Here is a 19,386-nt window from a genome sequence, read left to right as displayed (position 1 = left end):
CAATTTACCCTCCCTCCTTCCCCTCTGTGTTTAGGGGTGGTTGTGTAGGTGAGGTTATATTCTGGTAATTTTGTATATATTGTACATATTTTTGGTGCAGGTATATTTGGAGTTTTCGGTTTTGGCCTTATCTTTTCAGGGTCTTCTGACATCTGGGGCAAGAAAAGACTGAGGATATGACGTCGGTCATGCGCATTAGTACCCTGACGTACTGACGTCAGTCTAATGCGCCCTGACCGACGTCAGCCATATACTTTGGTATTCGGGCCGACTAGACAGCGGACTACCCAATAGTTAGGACTGCAGCAATGTGGATCCTCGAACATCTACATTTATGGTAGGTACAAAACTGTACTTTTGTATAATACCATTTTCCCATCCACTCCCACTAGTAGTAAACAAAATCCCAGATGTTCCACCCAATCAGAAGGAAGCAGCAGCACTAGAAATAAACAAGCCCCTAGAAAAAACTTCCCCCAGACTCAAAAGACTACGGAACTTAAGATTCTTTTTAGTGCCAAAGAAAACAAGGGACTAGAGACCAATTTTGAATCGCTGCAATCTGAATTAGTTAGTTCCGTATACAAAGGTTCCAGATGGTCATAGTTCAGTTCAGTCTGCCTTTTCTGCACAAGGACGACTGGATGTGCTCAGTAGATCTTCAGGGTGCATACTATCACACAAAAATGAACAGACGATCCAGAAGTTATCTACACTTCCAGCTGGGAGCCAGTCATTACCAATTCAAAGCTCTGCCCTTTGGACTTACCACAGCCTCCAGGGTGTTTACCAAGTGTGTGACAGTAGTAGCAGCTGACCTGAGACTACAGGGATTCTGGGTGTTTCCATGTTTAGATGACTGGCTCATAACACCTTCGATCAAGCATCATCTGATTCTAGCTTGAGATTATGTACTCCAGTTATGCTTCCACCTGGAGATTTCAGTCACAACAAATCTCATCTTGAAGCAACACAAATACTGGAATGTATTGGTACTTAGCTCAGTATGGTCACTCAAACAGCCTCTGCCAAGACGTCAAACTGTACAGTTCCAGGTCAGAAAGATTATTGAAAACTCTTGTCTTTCAGCTCGACTGATCCTTCAAGCTTTGTGATCCACGTCAACAGCAATCATTCTAGTGCCATTGGCAAAGTACCATATGAGGATTCTTCAGTAGACATTGGCAATTCAATGGTCCATTCTCTACCAACCTTTATCCAGTCATATCAAATTAACACAGGCTTGCAAATATGATCATCTATGGTGGATACACTCCAGTCAGATGCAATGTCTTCCCTTTGTTCTTCCTCAACCCAAGGACATAGTGACCACGGACACCTCCCAGATCTATGGGGGGGCACTTCTTGGGAAAGACGGTCCAAGGCACATCATCCTCCAAAGAGGCCAACATGAATGTCAATATCCTGGAAATGAGAGCTGTCCTGCAAACATTGCAGGCCTCCCAAGACATTCTCAACACCTGGACTATTGTGAACCAGACAGGCAATATGTCCGTGGTCTACTACATCAACAAAGGGGAACCAAATCTTATCCCCTGTGTTGAGAAGCTTTGAGTGTATGTCAATTGGTGATCTCATCCAATCGATTTCTGATAGCAACGCACATTCCAGGGAAATCCAACATGATTGCAGACAAGTTAAGAAGGTATATCCTAAAGCTTCATGAGTGGTCTCTTAAGATGAAGGATAAAGAAAGAATTTTCTGCTGATGGGGGACAACCATGCAGCAATCTCTTTGCATCTCTGTTTAATAAGTGCAGCAGGTTCTTTGCCCTTATCTCCCCACCAGGGGAGACACCAAGGGAAACTCTACTTCATGATTGGCCCCTGGTCTTCTTTATGCATATGCCATGTTACCTCTAATCTCCAAATATCTTCAGAAAGCATCTCGATTGAAGAACATAGTTTCCTCACTGCCCCTTACTGGCCTCTTCAAATTTGGTTTCTCTTTCTTTGGCCTATGTAATTCGCCTTCCGTGGATTCTGGATCCAACTGCAGACCTACTATCTCACCAGACAGACTTGACTCATCCAGGCATTCCAAGCCTAAAACTGACTGCATGGTTTTTCCACTTCCATTGATTGCTAGGCAGCCCAGGCACTTCTCCCTGTCCATCACATTTTCTTATCATAGCAATACAGAAGTAAATGGAAAATATTTGTCATTTAGGTGCAGCAAAAGGAATTTCCCTTTTCACCACCATTTCCTAAAATTCTTGAATGTTTAGCTACACTTTTCCATGAAGGTGCTAGTGGCCATTACCTCTGCTAGAAGAGTTTCAGAATTACAGGCCCTGTCATCCAAACCTCTTTATTTGATTTTTCATAAGGCTAATGTACCCTTAGGGACCAATCATTCCTTTCATCCTAAGGTGGTGTCAGAATCCAGTATTAAACTATCAGCCTTCAGTTTTCTTTCCAGATTTCTCAATTAAAGGAAATTATATGTTACACCTTTTGGACATACACAGACAACTATGGTTTTATCTACAAAGAACCAAATATTTTAAGGAAAGCAGAACAATCATTTGTCTCTTTTTCAGAATCAAAATTAGGCAAACCAGTTTCTAAAGTGACTTTACCCAAATGGTTGACTTGACTGTATTACCTTTGTTTACGAAAAATTGGGCTTGTCTTTACCAAAACGGCCAAAATGACATTCAGCCAGGTATATGGCAATTCTTCAGCCATTTTATCTAGATCTTCATTAAATGATATTTGTGCAGCCGCTACTTAGGCTAATCGTCATACTTTTATTGCACATTACAAATTCAATTTGGACTCTAAAGGAAGAGCAGCCTTTGGCTCAACGGTGCTCAGGAATATCCTTCCTTAGAGCCCTCCCGGGATTTAGGTAGCTGGGGACTCTGTCCTGTCAGTTGAGGAATGAATGAAAATGACAGCATTAGGTAAAAAAATTACAGTGGATATAAACAGTTTACACACCACTGTTAAAATGCCAGGTTTTTGTGATATATAAAAAATGAGACTACAAAAAATCATTTACAAATTTTACCCACCTTTAATGTGACCTATAACCTGTACAGTTCAATTGAAAAACAGACAAATCTGTTAGGGGGAAAAATATAAAAAATAAAAAAAAAAACTTACAATAAGCTGGTTGCATAAGTGTGCACACCCTTAAACTAATACTTTGTTGAAGCACCTTTGATTTAATGACAGCATTCAGTCTTCTTGGGTAGAAGTCTATCAGCATGGCACATCTTGACTTGGCAATATTTGCCCACTCTTCCTTGCAAAAGCGCTCCAAATCTGTCAGCTTGCAAGGGCATCTCTTGTGCACAGCCCTCTTCAGGTCACCCCACAGATTTTCTATTGGATTTAGGTCCAGGCTGTGGCTGGGCCATTCCAAAACTTTAATTTTCTTCTGGTGAAGCTATTCTTTTGTTGATTTAGATGTATGCTTGGGTTCATCGTCGTGTTGAAAGGTGAAATTCCTCTTCATCTTCAGTTTTCTAGCAAATGCCCGAAGGTTTTGGGCCAAAAGTGATTGGTGTTTGGAACTGTTCATAATTGTCTCCACCTTGACTAAAGCCCCAGTTCCAGCTGAAGAAAAGCAAACCCAAAACATGATACTGCCACCACCATGCTTCAGCATGGGGATGGTGTTCTTTTGATGATGCAAAGTGTTGTTTTTGCAACCAAACGTACCTTTTGAAATTGTGGTCAGACAGTTCAACCTTGGTTTCGTTAGACCATAACAAATTTTCCCACATGCATTTGGTTGACTTGATGTATTGTTTTGCAAATTTTAGCCAGGCCTGAATGTTTTTCTCTGTAGGAAAAAGGCTTCCAACCCTACACAATAGCCCAGGCATATGGAGAATACGGCAGATTGTTGTCACAAGTCATATGGAGAATACGGCAGATTGTTGTCACAAGACATATGGAGAATACGGCAGATTGTTGTCACATGTAGTACACAACAAGTACTTGTCAGAAATTCCTGCAGCTCCTTCAGTGTTGCACTAGGTCTCCTGGCAGCCTCCCTGACCAGTTTTTGTCATGTATTTTCATCAGTTTTGGAGGGACGTCTAGTTCTGTGCAACGTCACTGTTGTCCCATATTTTCTCCACTTTTTGATGATTTCACTGTGTTCCATGGTATATCCAATTTTTTGGAAATTTTTTTGTACCCTTCTCATGACTGATACCTTTCAATAATGAGATCACTTTGATGCTTTGTAAGCTGTCTGTGAACCATGGCTTTTGCTGTAGCAGGCAACTGAGTAAATGTCAGGAAAATCCTACTAGGACAGCTGAACTTTATTTGCTGTTAATCAGAGTCTCTTTAATTGATGACAAGTGTGTACCCAAGAAGACTGAATGCTGTGATTAAATCAAAAGGTGCTTCTACAAAGGGTGTGCACACTTATGCGACCAGCTTATTGTATTTTTTTTATTTTTTTTATATTTTTCCCCTTAACAGATTTGTTTTTTCAATTTAATTGTACAGGTTATAGGTCACATTAAAGGTGGGAAAAGTTTTTAAATGATTTATTGTGGTCTAATTTTTTTATATCACAAAAAACTGGCATTTTAACAGGGGTGTCTATACTTTTTGTATTCACTGTATGTACTCACCATAATGTCCCATCTGTATTGTTCATTTTCATTCTTCCTCAACTTCCTTCCATCCAATCCCCCTTTTATGACTTTTGGAAGGATCGAAAGACACTGGAGGAACTACTGTTCCTTTGAGTCCCAGATTCTGTTGTCTCATCTTTTTCTACTGCCTTGCAGGTATACGGGGTAGCAAACAAGATGTGAGGTATGTTAGATGACTAGGGCATTATGGGTAAGGGAGGCAATCAAGAGTTTGTGTTCCATGAGGTGGAAGAGGCAGTTGATTCGGATATATGAGGGTCAGATCTCAACCCAACAGTTGAGGAAGAATGAAAATGGACAACACAGATGGAACGTTATGGTGTGCACATAACTTTTTCAGTAGCTAGTATACATTAATTAAGCATGAATATGAAGTCCAAGGTTAACTAAAAAAAAAAAAAACTGACATTTTTTTAAATGAGAAATTGTCATTATCATTCTGAGTAATCCCTCCTGAGAACACAAGACCAGGAGTTAAGAAAAATGCTTGTTAATTTTATTGCAAGTAGCGTTCAGCAAGTTTGGGGAACATAGCTGTAGTTATTTATTTTATAAATGAATGATTGAAACATTGTAATCCTAGTGGTGATAATCTGCTGTTTTGCAACGTTCAACAGGTATGTTGATGAGTATTTTAACATTAAGACAAAGTCTAGTATTTCAAAGACTCGTTTAATAATACATATTCATTTTCATACTTTTCATAGCCTGACTTTTGTATCCCATCTCTTTCAGCAGATGCTGCTGCTTTCTTTCCTTCAATAAAGGTCTTGCAAATGTGCTCACCAGTAACATAAGCAGTGAGGTACCTTCAGGAGTTGCATGTTTTCTTATGTTTCACATTTTATGTCAGAGTTCTCACCTTTTTCACATTTGTTTGTTATACGAATGTGTTACAACACCATGGGTTCTGTGAACAAGTAGAAGAGCACTGAGGAATATGTTATATATGATTCAATAACAAAAAAATAGTGGTTGCACAGAAGTCATTTACATGCTGCCTAAATGTGCTTGTGGCACTTTTAATCTTACAGATGTTTCTTTTAGAAAGCTTTGCAAGTTTTGCTTTCACAATTCAGGAAGACAATGAAAATTATTTATTTTCTAGTATGGGTGTATACACACTTAGACAACTTTATTATTCACTCGTCAAAAACTAGGGATGCTTTGTAGAGCCAAAAACTTCCTCACCGATACAACTAAAAGTACACTTGCCATCTCCTCCCTACACTTCTTTATGACATCCTTCATGCATCACAAAAATCAAAACTTAAACAATGCTATAACAAAGTTGCTAAATTTGCAGCATATTGCCCTTTCTGAACCCACCAATGTGTAGCACTAAAAGGCTTAAATTGATTAGAACTATCCTATCAGGTGACATACACACAGCCTCTTACTACCTGTAAAATTATCCAGAATACATCTACTTGTCCAGCACTAGATAATAATCTGCACAGCTGTGTTCTTAGTCAGACGTTATGATGCAATGACCAAAAACTCCTGTCTGTCCACAAACCTATCAAATCTACTGGCCATTGTGTATACTTGTACCATGTTGCTAAGGCCTGGAACTCCTTACGTGTATCCCTCGGGTGAATACCTTCCCTCCCATCCTTCAAAACCTTTCTAAAAGACTTCCTAGCCAAAAGCTGGCAATGTTCTTGCTCAACATCAGGATAAACTGCATTTCTAAATTTGAACAAATACTTTTTAATATCTTATACCTCCTTACTCTCCCTTCTTCACTGACTTTCTTAACGTCTATCATTTTTTTCTCCCTCTGCTTTCTCTCAAGTATAACTTAACTTCTGTATAAACTAGATAAAAGTTCTCTAAATATTAAATTGTTGTCATATAACTTGTCTGTTCTTAACCAGTGTTTTTGTATTCTGTCTAATTTGGTTGTTTTTGTATTTGTAAAAGCTGCCAGCCTAGCTAGATTTTTTTAGAATTTTGTTAATAATTCTATGACATTGTAAATATTAATATGATCCACAGGCTTGTTTTTACAAATGTAAGAAAACTAAATTTAAGAAAACTGCGTTATATGCTAAACTTCAAAAATGTGACCACGGTGTACCCTGCTGGAAGAAAGTCGATGAGCAAAGAATTTTATAACTGTGTTTGATCTTAAGCTCGGAGACAGGATGTCTGGGCTAAGAGTTTCTTTCTATTGTTTTAAGACAAAGAAAATTATTAGGTTTCACATGAAAAGTGTCTTTTAGTGCTGTGACTTCGGGCAGCTGTAGAAATGCTAAAATTTAAGTTCTCTGAGCCTGGGAAACCTCAGCAGGGGTGACAAGAATGATGTAATGCAAAGTGACTTGGCAGTACTGTGTATTATCAATTTAAGACTTTCTCAGAGAGAAAGATTGAGCATTTTGTATTTTGTTCTGGAGCTGACAACAACTCACCAGCACTTTGCTTTGCTCTGACCTAGATCTTAGCATTTCTCTTAGGGATAGATAGAACTAGCCAAATTAGTCCAGTTGTTTTCTATATTTATGTCAAACTAGCCTACAATGTTGTTTTAAAGTATTTCCTGTAATTTCTGTACTATCTAATGTCATTGTTTTAAATTGATGAGTATTGTCTTAAGTATTTATTCTTTATTATTAAATATTATTAAACCTTTTAACCATGGCTGTTTTGTGTAGAGATAATGTAAGCTCTTAGGGTACTTATCTTGTACTTGGTGATACTGTACTAGGCCACTCTAGAATAGCCTTAGCCCTGGGTCACACTTACTATTGTACAGTAATATTACACAGTGGTATTGGTCACACTTTGGAAGGGCCTTATAGTAGCTGATAAGTAGGGGTTCTGGTGGCAGTGGATTGCTACCTTATAGCCTGGAGAGAAGAGGGCATAGCCAGTGACCCTGTGCCAGCCATCCCCAGGAGTGTCTAAATGTAAATCAACTCTCAAAGTGTGTGTGTGTTTGTGTGTCAGCTACTTGGGCTTGGACACGAAGCACTAGTGGGACAAAGAGAGTGCTGGGAGGGCTTGACTTGGAACTCTGGCTTAAGGACTCCACTCTATAGCTGTACCAGTGGGGAGTCTTATTGAGGATCTGGAGAGAAAGGGAGAAACCAGCCCCAGACTGACTGTGATCTCTGTGTGCTCTTAAGGGAAATTGAACTTTATTGTGTGTGTACATGTTATCCTCCCAATGTGGATACCTCTCACTGGTGCTAGTGTTGAGAGGATTGAGGCTCCTTGATTACTGGGCCAGTGCACGGGTGTTACATTATTATTTTTAAAGATTGTAAATTTTTTGCTCTTAAAATGTTTGGTAATACTTTGAAGCTTTTCTCCCCAGGCTTCCTCTTAAAATGGGCTCCTACCCAGTTGGACTTTCCTGGTAATCCAATGTCAATCAATCAATCAGTCAATAAATAATTGATTTTTGCAGCAGAAATCTGCAGCTATCGTTATAATATAATAATGCTGACATTTTAATATTTTTTCCAGCGGATGTCACTACTAGATTTGATGAGGTGTTCTGGTTCGGTGATTTTAATTTTCGATTAAGTAAGGATCGTGACATTATTGATCAAATTTTGAAAGAAAATTTGGGCAGAGACATGTCCATTCTGCTGCAGTTTGACCAGCTAAGTAGAGAAATTCAGGAAGGTATGGTTTAATCCTTTACCCTTATTGAGCATACTTTTTTCTTTATCTTAGAAAATGTCAATTTGCATGTAATCCACTCTAATTTCAGTGCCCGATAATTTAGTTATTTCATGTAAGTGCATTCAGAGCCATAGCTGGGTTGTTTGGTGCTCAGTGTTGCTTCTCAGTCTGGTGCCCATCGCACTAGGTTGAGGAGTAAAAAATAGGTCCCTTCTCCAATCTGGTGCTCTTCCCGTCGCTGAGGAAGGTCCAGTCCTAACACCCTCAGCCCTCATGCTCTACATCAGAGTACAAAAAAAAAATTCCTTCTTTGTCTGGTGCTTCTGTCATCCATAAGAAGAAGCAAAAGGTCCTACCTAACATCCTCATGTTCTAATGTCCCGCATTCACTTTTATGTAATAAATGAAAATATTAAAGAAAAATGAAATGGATTTGCTACGGATTTGCTAGCCATGCCCCTAACACTTTGGACCCCCACCCCAGCTTACACGTCTGAGTGCATTTCCATGATTTTGTAGAATAACAGTCAGAATTGTAACTGTTACTGTGTACTTTTCACTGTGCAACGTGAAGCAGTGTGGCATTTAAAACAGCCTTTATCATTTTATTGGTTCTTTAACTATGGCAATATAGTAAAAGTCAACGTGGAGAGCAGAACAATTATGTATCTTACTGCCTTGGACTGACTCAGAGTTCCTTCTGTACTTCTTCCATAGTCTTGCTTTCCTTTATCCCTGTCCATATCTGCTCTGCTTTTCTTTTCTGGTGCCCTTCCCCCCTAATTCCTGTGTAAATACCAAGGAGAAGAACATACACACAACTTTTTTTTTGTTTTGTTTTGTTGCAGCTTAGTCCTTTTCATAAGAAATTATTACAAATCTAACAACTTTTTACCACCAGAATTGGGGACAAAGCCAACATTATTTTATTTATTTTATTTATTTATTTTGCATTTGTTGACCGGGAGTCTCTGACTGAGCTGAAGAGCCCTTTTTCAGCGGAGGCCCAGGGAGAAAAGCTCCAACATATTATACAATTTTCATTATAAATTAGCATTAAACAGCAATGTTACAAGGCATTAAGTAGCAATACAAGGTTGTATAGTGTTGATAATCAGTATAGCATAACCATTTCAAGATGTACAAAAAGAAATATGTCATTAAGATGACAAAAGTCTCAAATCAGAGGCACTTTTTAAATATTAATACTTTCTTTGAAAGTTGACATAATTCAAGGAGTTAAATCAGCATACATTTTCAGGGGTAAAAAGGTCAGTAGTAGCTTTAATGGTTGCTGTTTGTTCACTGCAATCCACCACCCTTTGCAAACAGCAATTTTAAGAGGGAAAGAGCAAAATTTTGAGTGAAAATCAGGAACACTTGAAAGGCATGTATTATTTTAAAAACAGATCTTTACAGATTTAGCCATAACATTAAATTTTTAAATATACTGCACTTCCCTAGCAGTTAATATCAAACATTCTTTTTATATGTTTAGATTTTTATTCCATTTTTGTCCTTCATGAATGTTGCCCATTGAAGCCTTCCTCGTGGTCAGCCTGTTCCACTGTGGCACTTGAGATGTGATCATCTTCACAAATTCATTTCTCTTAATGCACTGGGGCCTGGGGGTGGAGCAAGAGTTCATTTAGAGGACAGAGACATTATTCAGGAGGCAGCCATAAGGACATTTGTAGATATGCCTTAACCCTCACATCCCTACCACAGGTGTCAGGGATATCTGCAGTACCAGCCCTGAACATATGTGCTTTTGTGTATGCTTATCCCAGCGACAGCAAGAACGGTTTGTTTTTATGTCCCTTACATGACCCACTTTTCATTGGTGTTTCTCACCGAAATGCTCATCTTCTATTATGTGAAAGTGCAGATGTTATGTGATCCTATCTCGCCTACATTCTGACTGATGGGCTCGGAGCCGATCCCTCAGCTCCGACTCGGCACGCTTATGCTATAGAGCGAGGCCTCTAATTGGCTGAGCTATCTTTATCCCAGGATGCACCACCACTAATCTCCCAGATCTCGTTTGCCGCTTACAGAACTTGGACGTGGTCTCAACATTGGCTGGGCTAAGTACTATATTTATAGTCTCTTTTCCTGTCAGTAGTTAACTCATTTCAACCCAAAAGCTGTTTTAACGGCTATTTTTTGTGTACGAGTGTGTTCCTTGTTGTTTCATTGAGTTTAACTTAAAATTTCCTGTCAGAGAAGGTTCCGTTTAAGTTAGAGGGGCCTTCCCCTGTACTAACTACTTTAGTGGTTGTGTGTGGGTCAAGTACCCGTTTGAGTTAGAGGGTCTTGACCCTCCTTGTTTTTTTTCCCTTTCTCTTTCTGTGTGTAAAAAAAAAAAAAAAAAAAAAGGGTTTTTTCAGTTTAAAATATTCTGAGTTTCTGGCATACTTATTTGTACCTGTGTCTTAAAGTTTACTGTTGTGGTCTGTGTTTTTTCTTGTAGAACTATGTCTAAGGAACATAAACCCTCCGGGTTTAAAAAGTGCACGAGGTGTGGGTTCAAAATGTCCATAACGGACGACCACTCCTCGTGCGTCTATTGTCTTGGCACCAAACATCTCCAGGAATCATGCAGTGTATGCCATGCGTTTTCCTCCCGAGTCCTCCAGGAGAGGAAAAACAAATTAATCCTCAAAGGATTAATCAAGCCTTCTTTCGAGGAGGCTTTATCTTCCTCTCCGTCTCCTTCTAAGAAGAAATCCCGGCTCCGACCAGTCAGTCGGAACCAACGGCTAAAAAGCAAAGCAGACTTCTCCATCGGCTCCACGGACTTGGGCCGAGGTCGGAACGGTCTGCCTCGATGCCACCAGCCTCGACCCCTCTGGTTTCGGAGCTGAGGTCTGGGGCATCGAGAGGCGGGTCACCCTCATCGGCTCCACTGATATTGGAGCCGATAAGGGTCATCGGCTCAGACACTTCCCCCTCGGAGCCGAAGTCCTTATCGGCGCCGAGGGAAATTTCCTTGAAAGTTTCCTCGGAGCCGATAATTGTTGAGTCCTTTCGGAGCCGGTCCCCGAGCCCTTCGGAGCCGATGGAGAAATCGGTTCGGGCCCGATCGGTATCCTCGAGATCTTCCAGGATGTTTGATTTGGACATCGACAGGGTGCTCCTTTGACTCTTCCAGTCTCCGGTGTTCCAAAAGATGGTTTCGGCTCCAGCCCATTCGGCTTCAGAGCCGATGGTCCACTCCCTTACTGTACTTCCTCCTCCAACAGCTTCGGCACCGTTGGAGCAGGTGTTGGTGGAACCAGTGGAGGTGTTAGGGTCAGGCCCGACCCTTGCTCCGACTCCGGCTCCTGGGTCGGAGTTCAGTGCACGGACTTCTTCCTTCGGCCCTGGGGGGGGGGCTTCGGGATTGATACCTTCGGTCCCAAGTCTCCCTCTTGGTGCGTCGGCAGCGGGAGTACCGTCCACTGTCGTGGCCACGGAGGGGGGACCTTCCCAGGATTCTGGTGGTCCCGCCTTCAGGGCTATGAGGAGTGCTCTAGCCAAATCTTCTTTGGCTACCTCCACAGTTTCCCCAGCTCCTTCCCTACATTTGGAGACTGGGTCGTTGGCAGTTCCCCTGTCCGCAGACAGCGGAGCCCCTGGTCCTCAGGTTACCCCCGCTGGGGTTTCTCCCCCTCCTGGAGGTCCTTCTGAAGCCTCTTCGGAAGAACCTCCCAGGAAGAAAGCGATGCAAGAGGAAGCACATTGACTCCCCTGACGAGTCTTTGACATCTGACACCGATCTCGATGATGCAGAGGGGTCCCCCAAGTCGTCCTCGGATGATGTCTCCTTTGCAGACATCCTGGAAGCCCTAAAACAATGAGGCGGCTGGCAGTCCAAACCTCCCTCTGCTGATGAGTCGGTGTTCCTGAAGGCCTTCGGGGCTCAGCCCTCCGCCTCCTGGCTGTCTCCGCCCTTCGACGAGCTCTTGGATTTGATCTGTCGAAGGGCGTGGGAACACCCGGACTCTGTGGAACCGGTGCCCGCTCGTCCAAACAAATTTCCTTCGGCACCCCCAGATAGAGAGTTCCTTACAAAAGGTGTGGCTGTGGATGCTATGGTGGTGGCATCTGCTACACAGCAGGATGTAGCAGAGGCTTCTACGTCCGTCCATCCTCCTAATAAGGAGTCTAGGAGCATGGATCGGTATGGCAAGCGCACCCTAAGTTCAGCGGCCTTTACCCTGAGGTCTTTGAACTACCTGACGCACTTTACGAGATTCCAGAGGGATCTGATTAAGGAGCTATCCGATACCCTCTTAGGTAACCTGCCTGAGGAGCTGGCCCAGACGGTTGGATCTCAGCTGGCTACAATGTCATCCATTTCGAACTCGTCCATGAGGCTCATTTCATATGCGGCCGAAGGGGCGAGTAAGCGGCAGTACTGGCATTGCTCTCGGAGACAAGCCTGGCTCCGCCTGTGTCATTCGCGGAGGCCTTCAAGTCTTCATTTGCCGGCCCCTTTGATGGGTCCTCCCTGTTTGGGCCCAAGGTGAAAGACACACTTACCCGCTGTGAACAGGAGGGTAAGACTCTGACTGCCGTAGGGGCACGATTTTCCACTCCCTTTCGGCCTTATCCCAAGGCTAAAAAGAGGAGGGAAGATGTGGTTCCGGAGATCGCAGAAGTCTTACCCCTCTCAGCAGGAAGAGGCAGAGGAGGGGGAAATTCATCAGGAAGACGCCGTCCCAGAGGTGGCAGAGGCCCCCGCAACACTGGAGACCGCGAGTCCTTTCGTGGCTCTTCAGCTTTTCATAGTCCCTGAGGGATTGCCCGACTGTGCTGCTCCGGAGCCAGTCGGGGGTCGTTTTTCGAAGCACCTAAAGGCCTGGGAAAGGATCACTCAGGACCGATGGGTGCTTCGAATTATCGCCGAAGATTACTCCATCCCATTCTGTTGTCCCCCCCCTCAGTCCAAAAGAATCCCGGACCCGCCACCCAGTCAACGGGATACCGCAGCCATAGAAATTTCAAAACTGCTGCAAAAAGGAGCCATCCAACCGGTCCCCGCAGACCAGATAGGATTAGGGACTTACTCAAGATTCTTTTTGGTGCCAAAAAAGACCGGGGACTTGAGGCCCATTTTGGACCTAAGCAACCTAAACCGCTCAGTCAAGAAGTCCAAGTTCCGAATGGTCACTTTACAAACCATTCTCCCATTGTTGGAGAAAGGTGTTTGGATGTGCTCCATAGACCTCAAGGGCGCCATTACCATATCAAAATACATCAAACGTCCAGGAGACACTTGCGCTTCAGCCTAGGAGGCAGTCATTTTCAGTTCCGTGCGCTGCCCTTTGGTCTCACCACAGCCCCCAGGGGTTTCACCAAATGCTTGGCAGTAGTGACTGCTCACTTGAGGAGTCTAGGATTCCAGGTGTTTCCGTACCTAGACGACTGGCTTCTAACTGCCACCTCAAGCATCTACTTCTCGGAGCCTGCAAGCCACAACATCACTGGGCAATTCCCTCGGAATCACCTTCAATTGGCCAAAGTCTGTGTTACGGCCATCTCAAAGAATAAGATTCACAGGGGCAGAGATAGATTCAAACCAGATGCGGGTCTATCTACCTGCAGACAGAATTCAGATCATACAAAATCAGGTTCGAGCCTTACTCCCCAGGTCCAAAGTCCCAGCCAGAATGGTCATGCAGCTATTGGGATCGATGTCTGCCACAGTTCTGCTAGTTCCCTTGGCAAGGTTACACATGAGAATCCTCCAGTGGCTTCTTTCAACTCAGTGGTCCTTTCAGGAACTCCCTCTCAATCATCTAATATGGATCACAGAATCTTGCAGACGGGACCTTCGCTGGTGGCTAGTGTCCTCCAATTTGGATCAGGGACAACCCTTTGTTCTTCCTCCTCCGGCCACTTTGACCACGGACGCCTCCCAGGCGGGGTGGGGGGGGCATTCCCTGGGCAGGTCAGTCCAGGGCAAATGGCATCCGGAAGAGACCTCTCTCCACATCAACATCCTAGAAATGAGGGCAGTACTCATGTCCCTTCAAGCCCTTCACTATTACCTCCCTCAGGGCGTAATTGCTGTTCACTCAGACAACATGTCAGTTGTCTGGTACCTGAACAAACAGGGAGGGACCAGATCCTATCCTCTTTGCAGGAAGCGATGAGGGTCTGGGAATGGGCAGTCTCGACCAAGCGCTTCCTAGTGGCTACTCACATACCGGGCAAATCCAATGTCATAGCCGACAGGTTGAGCAGAACCATCCTCTCTCCTCACGAATGGTCTCTGAACATGACTATTACAAGACAGATTTTCAGAGAATGGGGAGTTCCGTGCTGCGACCTCTTGGCGACTCCTCTGAATCACGAAGTGCAAGATTTTTCTCCCTAACCCGACTCGGGGAAGAGCCCTATGGACGCTAGTCCATCCTTGGCCCACCGGCCTGCTTTATGCCTTCCCTCCAGTTCCTCTCCTACCCAGGGTAATTCAGAAGGCGTCTCTCTTAGGGAGCAAGATGATCTTAATTGCTCCTTACTGGCCTCGTCAAGTCTGGTTTCCTTATCTTGAACATGCTCTGGAAGGTCCATGGTTCCTGGACCAGGTCCCAGACCTACTGATTCATCAGTCGGGACTACTACACCAGTCCCTACACATTAAAATTGGCCTGGCTCCTCCTCTTCCGACCATAGTCAGGAGACATGCACTAGACCCAGATGTAGTGCACATATTGTCTTCAGCCCACAAGTCTACTCTGAAGAAACTGTATTCTAGCAAATGGAAAAGGTTTGCTATCTGGGCTCAACTCCGGGGCCTGGACCCCATTTCTACTCCGTGGCAGAAGTACTCAAGTTCCTGACCTCTCTTTTCAACCAAGGCTCTTCTGTCTCTACCATCAAAGTACAATTGGCAGCGATTTCTAATTTTCATGAATCCATAGACCCACCCTTAATGAGCAACAGGTTGTGTAAGACCTTCTTGAAAGGTGCTGCTCTATTAAGACCTCCGGTTTCTCATCCTGCACCTCCATGGGATCTCGATTTAGTATTACGTGCCTTGACTTCTTCCCCTTTGAACCGGCAGCTACCTGTGATTTAAAGTTTCTATCATGGAAGACAGCTTTTCTAGTGGCAATTACCTCAGCCAGAAGGGTTTCAGAACTTCAAGCTTTGTCAGTGAAACCCCCGTACTTGGTTTTCATACAGACAGGGTTTCCCACAGACCAAATCCTTCTTTTGTTCCTAAAGTCTGTTCTACTTTATGCTTGCAACAGCCATTAGAGCTCCCAGTTTTTTCCCAAAATACTCCAATAAAGCGGAATTTATTTTCCACACACTAGATGTCCACAGGCAGTTCGTTTTTATTTGGATAGGACCAAACAATCAAGGAAGACAGATCAGTTGTTTGTGTCCTTTGCAGAAAACAAATTAGACAGCGGTCACAAAGGTCACTATTGCCAAATGGATCAGGGACTGTATTACTCAAGCTTATATTTATTCTAACAAAGAGCTTTCCACCTCTGTCAAGGCTCATTCTACAAGGGCTATGGCTACTTCGGTAGCATTTCATTCTAAGCTTGCTATTAGTGACATTTGTGCTGCGGCTACATGGTCCTCCCCGCATACCTTCATTTCTCACTACAAATTAGATGTGGCATCTAGAGGACGAGCTTCATTTGGTTCCACAGTGCTCAGGAGTGTTTTCCAATGAGCCACCCGGGATTTAGGTGCTAGGGACGCTGTCCCATCAGTCAGAATGTAGGCGAGATAGGATCACATAACATCTTTTAGTTATGTACTCACCATAACTTCAGATGTTTGGGATCCATCTCGCCTACATTCCTAATAACCCACCCTCCTTCCCCCTTCCTTGGAGATCAGAGGATATCAGAAGGTCTGAATCCTGTTGTTTCATCTGAAACATCTAACAATGTTATATAATCAAGCTGTGCATGTGTGCATGAATGCGAACAAACAAGATCTGGGGGATTAGTGGTGGTGCATCCTGGGATAAAGATAGCTCAGCCAATTAGAGGCCTCGCTCTATAGCATAAGCGTGCCGAGTCGGAGCCGAGGGATCGGCTCCGAGCCCATCAGTCAGAATGTAGGCGAGATGGATCCCAAACATCTGAAGTTATGGTGAGTACATAACTAAAAGTTATCACCCTCTCCCCAGGTTTGAAAGATAGTATCTGCTGCACTCACTTACCCTAAAAGAGAGAAAGGAAAATATTTTTTTTGCTGTGTCCACTTTCTGGTTATTTATATAGCTTACTGTGTTACAAACTGGTGACTATAACTGTTGATGTTCTATTCATATGCTGCTGTATTCATAATACAAGGGAGTCCGCCCCTGGTTGACTCTCGTACTTCTGGCCATTTTAGAAAAGATAGATGCAACCGCTTGGGTGCATGTGACATCTCATGTCTCTCTCTGTGGACGTCATCCATAAACAGACATCATGTACAAAACAGACATCAGCACACACCCTCCACAGAACTTTTCTGCTGCCTGTGTGACTGCAGGCTTCGGTTGTCACTTCTTAGGAAAAGCGATCCCATGTGACTCGTTTATCTTATCCAATTTCAGATAAGTACCCCATAGAGGTTTTTGATTATCCTTTTGCTACTGCAGTTGGGACTCATGTCAGGTAGAAAGGGCAAGTGTAGATGTGGAAGGTAAATTCCACATAAAGATTCGCATGAGCTCTGCCCGTTTTGCTTAGGCCAGGAAAACGACCACACTGTTTGTTGTATTTGTCAGGCCTTTGTTCCCAAAACCGTCAGGAGTCGCTTAGCTGCCTTAAAACTTTATTTAGAGAACCAACATCTAAAGCATTTGGCTAAAGCAATGGATCCAATGTCGGGCCCCTTGGATGAACCGCCAGTCAAAATGGCTAAACAGTCTAGGCCCGAACCGACTTCTGTGCCCTCCCTTCCAGCCATACCTCTTGAGGTCGGTAAAGGCCCGGAGTCAGAGCAGAAAACCTCGGACATTCCTTTGGTGTGGGTACCCAGGTGGAAGCTGTTAAAGAAGCCAAGGGCATATCCCAGAGGGAATAGCAGACGTCTGTATCTGTCACCAAGGGGGAACCTAGGTCTTTCATATCCAAGGGTCTGCGTGGGGTCTCGCAAATTCTAGTTCACGAGGACATTAGCTCTGATATCATGGAGTGCCATCTGGCCCTCCCACTCTTCACCGGATCTCCCATACCTAGAACGGAGTCCCATAAAAAGAAGAAGCAAAAAAACAAACATCTTGCTCCTTCGCTGATGCCCATGGCATCCAGTTTCCTGACTGGCAGGCCTTTACCCAAGCCCTTTTGAATGCCTTCTTAGCCCTATGTCAGGTCCCTACTCCAGCCCAGGCCCCCACAGCATCTACCCCCAAAGGTAAACGTGCTCCGGATGTCTCAACCGAAGAAGAGGGATTCTTCAGGGGATGAATCTCTCACGTACACCTCACAAATTGCTTTCACTCTGGGGCACACTTCCCCTGAGGATGAATCCAGTGGCACTGATTCTCCAGCAGAAGATTTCACCTTCAGGGAAACCATTGCTCATATGAAAGAATTCTTCAAGTGGGATAGCAATCAGGTCACAGAAACCCAGAAGAGGTATTATGACCTCTTGCAAATGGAGTCTCCCAACCCATCTGCTGTACCTCCAGTTTACCCTGCCTTCTTGGATGCATTCCTGGCTGCCTCCAAAATCCCTGATTCACAACCACTGCCACCCAAATGCCCAGACAGGTTTTATAAAGTCCCTGAGAATGCTAAATTCCTGTATAAGGCACCCTTTGTAGACCATTCGGTCATTGCTGTGGCTACAGACAAAACTGCTAAACTACTCCCTTCGACCTCCCTCCTGCCCTCAGACAAGGAGAGCAGGTTAATGGAGCACCTAGGGAAAAAGGTCTACACTTCTGCTACCCCAGCAGTAAGAGCAATTAAATACCAAACCCACATGGCCAAATATTCCCTGACTCTGCTAGCTGATGTGACAGAACAACTAGGGGACCTCTCTGACTCCCCAGCCAAGGCAAAAATATGGGCTTTGTTGAATTCCTGCCCTCAGGCCACCAACACTCTATTAAGTACAGTTATGATGCAGTACAGGCCTCACCTAGGGCTGCTACTTCAGGGTCTGCCATTAGGAGATACTCCTGGCTTAGGTTGCAGCCTCTCCCTGATGACATTGTCTAAACTTTTGGACGTACCCCTAGACAATAAAGATTTATTTGGTTCAGTAGTTGCTGACCTTTTTAAGGCCCTTCAAGCGAAGGGCAAGGAGCTATAGATCTGAGGCCCACTTTTGTCTCTCCAATCCCACATTTCCAAAGCAACTACCATAGCAAAACCTCCTTTGTAAGAGGGCCTCCCAGACAATTGCCGGCAAAAAAGGACTCCAGGAAACAGACCTCAGCCAGGTCTGCTCCCTCTACTCCTGCTACCAAACAGCCCTTTCGGGGTAAGACTGGTAGCCTGTGACTGCCAGGCACTGGATCCAAACACCCCATTTTCTGTGCATCTCTCTCTCTCTCTCTCCCCCTCTCCCTACCAGCTTGGAATTGGATTACTCAGGACATTTGGGTCCTCTCTGTAATAGACAGGGATACTTCATGAACTGTGGAAACCAAACCTACTCCCAAAGGCATTCCTCAACCTCCTTGAGAACAACTGTCTTCCTTCCCCTCAGTTCTTCAGGTACTCCTAGAGCAAGGAACCATTCAAGAAGTCCCTCCACATGCAAGAGGAAAAGGATTTTACTCCAGCATGTTCCTAGCTCCCAGGAAAGAAGGTCCATAAAGACCAATCCTGGACTTGTCCCCACTTCAACACCTTCCTTCAAGTTCCCCTCCTTTTGGATGCTCACTGTTCCTACCCTTCTTCCCTTGATCCTACCCCAGGCCTTCTTAGTATCCTTGGATATAAAAGGCACCTACTTACACATTCCAGTCCATCCCCTCTTCAGGAAATTTTGCCACTTTTCAGTGGGTTCTGCACACTACCAGTTGTGTGCTTTGCCATTTGGTCTCTGTATGGTACCAAGAGTGTTTACAAAATGCCTGGCACCAGTCATAACCTTTGCCAGGACAAAGGGTATCCAACTTTTCCCCACCCTA

General features: G+C 44.0%; 1 protein-coding gene across 2 annotated transcripts in view; it reads left to right on the top strand.

Annotated features, from left to right (window-relative positions):
• The window catches only part of INPP5E (inositol polyphosphate-5-phosphatase E), a 1,512,334-nt gene that overhangs the window by 1,111,849 nt on the left and 381,099 nt on the right, over positions 1–19,386 (top strand). For both annotated transcript variants that reach the window (XM_044058519.1, XM_044058518.1), the window contains one exon: positions 8,127–8,288. In XM_044058519.1, the coding sequence (XP_043914454.1) occupies positions 8,127–8,288 (162 nt within the window). The remainder of the gene's footprint in view (positions 1–8,126; positions 8,289–19,386) is intronic.

Source organism: Protopterus annectens, chromosome 16.part0 (genome assembly GCF_019279795.1).
Source record: "Protopterus annectens isolate FY-2018-M chromosome 16.part0, PAN1.0, whole genome shotgun sequence".
Lineage (NCBI taxonomy): Eukaryota > Metazoa > Chordata > Ceratodontiformes > Protopteridae > Protopterus > Protopterus annectens.
The sequence above is the reverse complement of the archived record's forward strand: the minus strand, read 5'-3'. Positions and strand labels throughout refer to the sequence as shown.